This window comes from Onychomys torridus, chromosome 17, assembly GCF_903995425.1.
Source record: "Onychomys torridus chromosome 17, mOncTor1.1, whole genome shotgun sequence".
In the NCBI taxonomy this organism is placed as follows: domain Eukaryota; kingdom Metazoa; phylum Chordata; class Mammalia; order Rodentia; family Cricetidae; genus Onychomys; species Onychomys torridus.
In genome coordinates this window covers 20705390-20712910 of record NC_050459.1, presented here as the reverse complement: position 1 = coordinate 20712910, position 7521 = coordinate 20705390, and the positions used below count along the sequence as shown (strand labels likewise).

Here is a 7521-nt window from a genome sequence, read left to right as displayed (position 1 = left end):
GGGCGGGGCCGGGCGGGGCGGGGCGAGCGCGAGCGTGCGCAGTGGCGCTTGGGCTTCGGCTCGCGCAGGGCTGCGCCCGCGCAGGAGGGCGTGGGCGGGCGGCGCCGGGTGCGCGCACGGAGCGCGCGGCCCCGAGCCAGGGAGGGAGGGAGGGAGAGAGGGAGGGGCTGGTGACAGTGCGGAGCGACTGCCAGCGTCCGCGCCTCGGGAGCGGCCGGACGGAAGAGAAGGTCCGCCAGACGCCGGTCGGCTGCCCGACCCTTCGGACTCAACCCCGAGCTGATACGGCCGCGGCTTCTGGTTGGTTGGGGGAGGCGCTGCGGCCACCTCGAGGAAGATGTTTAACGTGGAGTCCGTGGAGCGGGTGGAGCTGTGCGAGAGCCTGCTCACTTGGGTACGTGGTTGGGGCAGCGCAGCGGGCCGGTGGGAAAACTCCGCAACCTTTCCCGGACAACCGGTGCTCGCCCCTCGGGATGAGCACCCCGGGCGACCTGCCGTCACATCCGGGGCTTGCGACGGGCGGAGCTGAGGAGCCGGTGCAGGCCGCGTCTACACCCGCGGGCCGGGTCAGGGTCAGCAGGGAGCGGCCGGGCTCAGGCAGGCTCTGGGCCCAGGGTCCAGGAGGAACTTGCCCGGCCTGAGATGTTGGCTGCTGTCCGAGAGGAAACCTGCCCGGTGGGGGCTAATGATGGGGTGCAGGCGACACTGTAATTAGGACTGTGTGCAGTGATGAGGCGCGGGCGCTTGGCTCCCCAGCTCCCAGGGATCCGAAGCGTCGGTTCTGCCCGGGCACCCGGTAGAGGCAGGCACTCGGGACCCCTGGTTACGACGCTGCTCGCCTTTGTTGTAGCGTTCAGCCAGGATGGAGCTTAGCCCCTTGAGGGATGAAGCCCTGCCCATTGGATCGTACATTGGAGGGTGGGTAGACAAAACATGAAGAATCACCCAGAGGCAGAACATTTGAAATGCGAGATGCATTCTGACTGTTAGGAAGTAAACGATGTGATGGTACTTATAAAAGGAATCAAGGATTAAAAAAAATTTTTTTTTAAGCTGGGAGGATTTAGGGAATTAGTAATGGAACTGAAACACTTTTTTATTTTTTTAAAGCAAAGTGGGATTCTAATTTGGAATTGATAAGGGTTAGGGCTATCGAATTTTAAAGTAAATACGTTGGATTTTAATGTCAATAGTCATGGCTTAAGCAGTCCTTTTCAATCGCTAGGCAGTTAACCCGTGTTTGTTTCTGGTTTTAGCAGGCTGGTTGGAAGTGGGTACAGGCATATGCAGAGCCATGGGATAAACCAAGTATCCCACTAAGAACATTCGTTTTACTTACGGCTAAAACTTGTTAACCATCCGTTTTAGAAAAACACAGATATATTTACAGAGGTTACTATGACCAGTGTTAATTCTGTCTGCTTATTGGGGGAGATGGTGGTGATTGGACCTCCTGCGTGCTAAGTTGAAGGCTCTACCACTAAGCTCTCCACCTCCCCTTTTATCCACTTTAAAGGCAAAATGCAAATATCAAAAGAAATTCTGTTGAACAGCGTCTTGGGGTTAGAGGATCCGGTCTCTGGAAGCTAGCCATCACTGTTTTGTTCAGGGGCACTGCTGAGAAGTTTGAGAACTGTTAACTGAGGTTGGTTGTAATATATGTAATAAAGGTAGAATCCAAAGATGTGTGTGCATTTGAGGTAGGGTCTTGCTGTGTAGCCCATTTGGGCCTCAAACTGTGACCTTGAATTTGTAGCAATCTTCCTGCCTCAGCTTCCTGGGTCCTAGGATGATAAACTTGCATCACTACACCCAGCTTGAAGTATTTTATAATCCAGGTATCGTCCTTTGAAACATAAACTTTCTACAATGCAGAGCTCTATGGTTTTGTATTAGATCATTTCCTGTAATTTCAGGTTGTTTGGAATGGTGCATAGTTAACATACTCTGTAAGTTCTAACTTCAAGCAAGAAGATAAGCTTTGCTGCTGTGCATCAAATAGGATGGTGATAGGTTATATAATGTAGCTAAGCCTCAGTCAACTTTCAAACTATTATTTAAACCAGGAAGACTTTTGAAAAGATGGGAAATGTTTGCTTTTTGTTTTTGTTTTGTGTGTTTGTTTGAGACAAGGTTTCTCTTTGTAGCCCTGACTGTCCTAGAACTTGCTTTGTAGATGAGGCTGGCCTTGAACTCACAAAGATCTGCCTGCCTCTGCCACTTGAGGCCTGAGATTAAAGGTGTGCACCACCACTGGCCAGCACGAAAAAGATGGAAAATGTTTTAGACTCAATCAGAATATAGCAAGCAAATTGAGCAGAGTGTGCTTAAAGTGTACCCCTGTGCTATGATATCTGTCAGTCTCTTATAAAAAGATATTGGCATGTGTGTGGCTGTGATGTGCACATGTAGGCATAGTTGCCACCACATGCATGTGGAGGTCAAGAGTCAGCGTTTTGGAGTTGGTGCCCTTCCATGGTTTTCCAAGCAACAAACTCAGGTTGCAAGTCACCAGCCTGCTGTGGTAAGCACCCTCACCCACCGAGCCATTTCAATAGCCTGTTGGTTTTTTTTAAACAATGATCATTTTATTTTTAAAATTTTTAGTATTTATTTGTGTGTGGGGGGGGTGTGCACAGACACACACACACACACACACACACACACACACACACACGTATCACAGCCCTTTCGTGGAAGGCATTGGCTTACTTAGTCAGTTCTTTCTTATTATTTGGGCTTTTCTTTTGAGAATTTCTTATATGTATTAATGTGTTTTTGATCAGATTTACTCCTCCCCTCCAACTCTGTTGCACCACTACTTGTCCCTCTCAAGTTCATGTGCTCTTTTCTCTTTTTAGCCTATTGAATCCATTTAGTGGTGCCGGTATATATGTGGGTGCAGGATTGTTCGCTGGAGCATGGATAACTTAGGGACTGCACTCTAAAGAAAACAGACCGACTCTTCCTCCTCCAGCAGCTGTCAGTTGCCAGTAGCTTCTCAGCAACATGACCTGGTCTTCATTCATTCTAGAATTTTGGCTAACTTGAGCGTGTGTAGGTCTTGGGCATACACAAGCCACAGCACATCCATTGTAGATTCTTATGTGCACCATCCCCTTCATATCCAGAAAACACGTTTTTGCAACAGTTCTCTACAATTTCTGGTCTTAGAGTCTTCCTGCCCCCTCTTCTGCAGTGATCTTTTTTTTTGAGCTGAGGATGGAACCCAGGGCCTTGCGCTCAAGCGCTCTACCACTGAGCTAAATCCCCAACCCCCTGCAGTGATCTCTTGAGTCTTAAGAGGAGAGGCTGTGATGGATATGTCCCATTTCTTATTCTCTGTACCCTGATCAGTTCTGAGTCTCCATATTAATTGCCCACTGCTACAGAAGTAAGCTTCTCTGATGACGGTTGGGAGCTGCACTATTCAGTGGGTATAAAGATAAGTGTTTAGAGGGCAGTTTGATACCTTGTCCATTTGGCAGAATAATAGTAAGTTCTCTCCTGGAGTCTGTGACCTACCCAGCCACATGTTCTTGGCCCAGTGAACAACATAAAGCATGAATTCTGGTTTATGAAGTGGACCTTATATCCAACCAGAAAGCAATCGCTTACTCCCATAACCCTGGTGCCACAATTGCACCAATGGGCATATCTTTATCAACCCATTTGTCATTGTAACTTTCAGGGTTCACAGCTGGGTAAGATGTGGATTATTTTTCTCTCCCAGCAGCCTACATAGCACCATGCAGCACTGTGAAAGCTAACCCGTAGGGATTAAGCTTCAAGGTCAAGACCAAGACCAGTTTGATTTCTCCATGTCCTGTGGCTCAAGAATGTAGTGTCTCTAGCAATAGGGTCTTACTTTCCAAGTTCTGGTGGGTAACTAAGAGCAGTGACAATAGTGTATTGTTTTATGGATCCAGAGGATCCCCTATGACTACCAGCTTAAAGAGGGGTAACCAAGTCTGGCACTGCCCAAGCCCAGCTTCTTGAACTCTGCATGAGTCATGATGAAAAGATTGCACTCTCTTGGGCCTTAGTTGACTAATTGTTTGTGTATGGTGCTGAGGATTAAACCTTGTGCTTGTACTGTTCAACTGAGTTATATAATTCCATCCATTTACCCAGGAAACTGGAACACAAGAAAGACTAGAGGGCTGGAGAGATAGCTCCACAGTTAAGAGCATTTGTTGCCCTCACAGAGGACCTTGATTTGGTTCCTAGAACCCACATGGTGGTTCACAACCGTCCACCACCCCCGCTTCAGGAGATCCGATGACCTCCTCTGATCTCCACAGACACCAGGCATGCATGTGGTGCACATACATTCAGGCAATACTTATACTTAGTCTAAAAACATATTTAAAAAGAACCTAGAATGCTGTCAGATAATGACATGAGACTAATGGGAAACGAGTCATAGTTGTGGTTCACTTCTGTGAAACTCCCCAATCGTTGTGTGTCCTTGTCTTCATACCACTTTAGTTATTTGGGAACCTGTGAAATGCAACTCACAGTTAGAATCTCCCCCATTCTGTTTTTCCTCCTTTGCCTAACTCCATCCTACCAACAAATTTGATCCTCTGATGAGAGAAGAAAGAAATTTCTGATGTACAAAGGTTTAAAGCCCTTGAGGGAAAATGTCTGAGTAGCATGGTGGTTGCCGGCTCCTGCTGTGGTTCTCATCCATTGTCATTGGTCAACATCACCCGGAACCTTTATGGAACCAGTTTACTCGGCCCTGGGGCTAGAGTTTCTAGGTCTGAGATCGGAGCTGAGAGTTGCAGTTTGTCATTTTCCCAGGTGATGGGCAGTTAGTACTCAAGACGACATTCGAGAGCCATTGCTCTAGAGCAGGTTTTCAGCTCACTGCTGTTTGGTATTTTTGGACTGAGTAATTGTTAGGGGCACTGTTGTGTGCATTGTAAGGTATTTAGTAGAAGCATTGCTGTTTACAAACTAATAGTACTTACCTTGCTATTCCAGACTCCTAGGGAGCAGAACATCCCTCCTGCTGGAGAACCACTGCCCTAAAGTTGCTGATTCCAAGTGATCTCATGCTTTTCTGATGCTTTTGCGGGGGAGAGGGAGGGGTTGGAATGCGTTCCCAGAACTTCTTGAAATTACAAGATAGGTTGTGCCCCTTCAGGTGGAATTTGTGCTTTGACACAGTGAAGTGCAATTACCTTTCTGTTTTACTGTGTGACTGTCCTGAAATGTCACAACTCAGACCTCATAGGACGATAGTTTATTTCTTAGTTGAGCTCTGTCAGTACTGAAAGCAGAGGTGAACATTGTTAAACTCTTCTAAGTAGCTATGCACCTCAAGGGCTAAACCAGAAAACAGTTGTTTAGAAGCTCCATCTTAAAAATCAAAGTCAAAATTTAGCTGTGAGTCCTGGGGTGGGGGCACATAACTGTGTTAAATTACTCTTTAAAATTCCCTCCTTTGAGCTGAGCTCATAGCCAGGTTTGTAGAGTACTTGCACAAAGCCTGAGTTAGCAGTGTGTAACCCGATGTGGTGGTGCACACCCATAATCTCAGTAGTCCACCTCTAATCCTCTCAATTAGGAGGTGGAGGCAGGAGGATTGAGGAGTTTAAGGTCATCCTTGTCTTTGATAGTGAGTTCTAGGCCAGCCTCAGATACATGAAACTCTGTCTCAGAAAAAAAGAAAGAAAGAAAAGGAAAGAAAACTATTTGATTTATTGAGTTGTTTCTTCTGACTGACCAGGAGCAATTTTGTAACCCTGAGTAGGAATGTAACTCAATACTAGAACACTTGTCCTGCATGGACAAGACTTGAGTTCCATTCCCAGCTTGAGGTAGGAGGGATAAGAGCTTGATTCCTTAGCCTTCGTACTACTTTAAAGGTTTCCAGATGCTAAAACTACTGCCTAGGTACCTAAGGATTATTTGATGCATTTATTAAAATAGATTAACAGAGATTAACTTGTTTGCACAGATATATAATCTCAGCTACGCAGGAGGTTGAGGCAGGAGGATTGTAGGATGAAAGTTTGGTTTTTGTTTTGTTTTTTTGAGACAGGGTTTCTAACTGTGTAGCTTTGCGCCTTTCCTGGAACTCACTTGGTAGCCCAGGCTGGCCTCAAACTCACAGAGATCCGCCTGGCCTTCAGAGTGCTGGGATCAAAGGCATGCGCCACCACCGCCTGGCTGGTTGAAAGTTTGTAGAAACTACAGAGTGAATTCAAGGCTGTTAGCAAGATTCTGTTTTGGAAACTTAAAAGAGGGCAAAAGAGATGGCTCAGCAGTTAAGAGCACTGGCTGTTCTTCCAGAGGACCCAGTTCAGTTTCTAGCACCTACATGGCAGCTCACAGCTGTCTGTAACTCCAGTTCCAGGGGAGAGGATGGCCTCTGAAGGCACTGCATGCACGCAGTGCATAGACTTACATGTGTGCAAAACACTCCTATACATTAAAAGAAAGAAAGAAAGCTCAGAATTTTAAGAGGTAGGATGATAGCTCAGTAGTGGAGTGTTTACCTAGCATGTGCTTGGTTCCATCCTCCAGCAACATGCACCACACACAAGGGTGGAGTGGAGGGGATTGTAACATCCTAAACACACCGTACAGGGATTATGATTCATTTTGTGGATCTAAGAAATGTTTCCAAAATAAAAACTTCTCAGATGACTATCATGCACACCTAGGTTTGGAAACTATTAATATTAATACCCCCAATTTTTATATGGAAAAAGCTGATATTAAAAGAGATGAGGTAAAATATCCCAGGTTATGTGATAAATTAGTAGTAAAACTAAGGATTAGAATTGATTCATTATATTCCAGGCAGTGTTCACTGAGCTTAATTGGTAAGCCCCTTATTTTGGGATGTATACCAAGTGATTAAGATGTAATATGTGGGGTTGGGGATTTAGCTCAGTGGTAGAGCGCTTGCCTAGCAAGTGCAAGGCCCTGGGTTCGATCCTCAGCTTTTAAAAAAAAAAGATGTAATATGTGATTGTCAGTGTTTCATCTCTTTTTTCCATGTATAAACCCACAAAAAGAGATAGCTTTTACATGGGCCATTAGTTTAGTGCCTATAAAATGAAAATGGGTGGTTTTTTGTTTTTTGGTTTTTTGTTGTTGTTGTTGTTGTTGTTGTTGTTTAAACTTACCAGTGTGGAGGCAGTTGCAGATAGAATAAAGTTTAAAATCAGACTGAGATGATCTTCACTTATTTCATTTGTGCCTTTTATTCATTTTCTGGTTTCCTCCCCATGGAGTCTCACTATATTTCGGGGCTGGCATTGAGCTAAAATTGATCCTCTTCCCTCAGTCTCCTCAGTAACTGGAACTAAAAGTATATGCTACCATGCCTGGCTTATTTGCTAACTTTTTTTTTTTTAAATCAAGACTCTGTATGTATTTAAGTTATGATTTTCTTATCTCCCAAATTCTTGTCTGACTAAAAACTACTTTCTATAAGAACCTGTGACATAAATCCCTTAGCTTCTGCTACCATAGTCATCATTACCTGAAAGACTCCTG

General features: G+C 45.3%; 1 protein-coding gene across 3 annotated transcripts in view; it reads left to right on the top strand.

The window, feature by feature from the left end:
• The first annotated feature begins 165 nt into the window (after positions 1 to 165).
• The window catches only part of Hook3 (hook microtubule tethering protein 3), a 90099-nt gene continuing 82743 nt past the window's right edge, over positions 166 to 7521 (top strand). For 2 of the 3 annotated variants that reach the window (XM_036209470.1, XM_036209469.1), the window contains exon 1: positions 166 to 394. In XM_036209470.1, coding sequence (XP_036065363.1) covers positions 338 to 394 — 57 coding nt within the window. In that variant the 5' untranslated portion in view covers positions 166 to 337. Of the gene's footprint in view, positions 395 to 815; positions 919 to 7521 lie in introns of those variants that run through there. The other variant, XM_036209471.1, reaches the window with a different exon arrangement.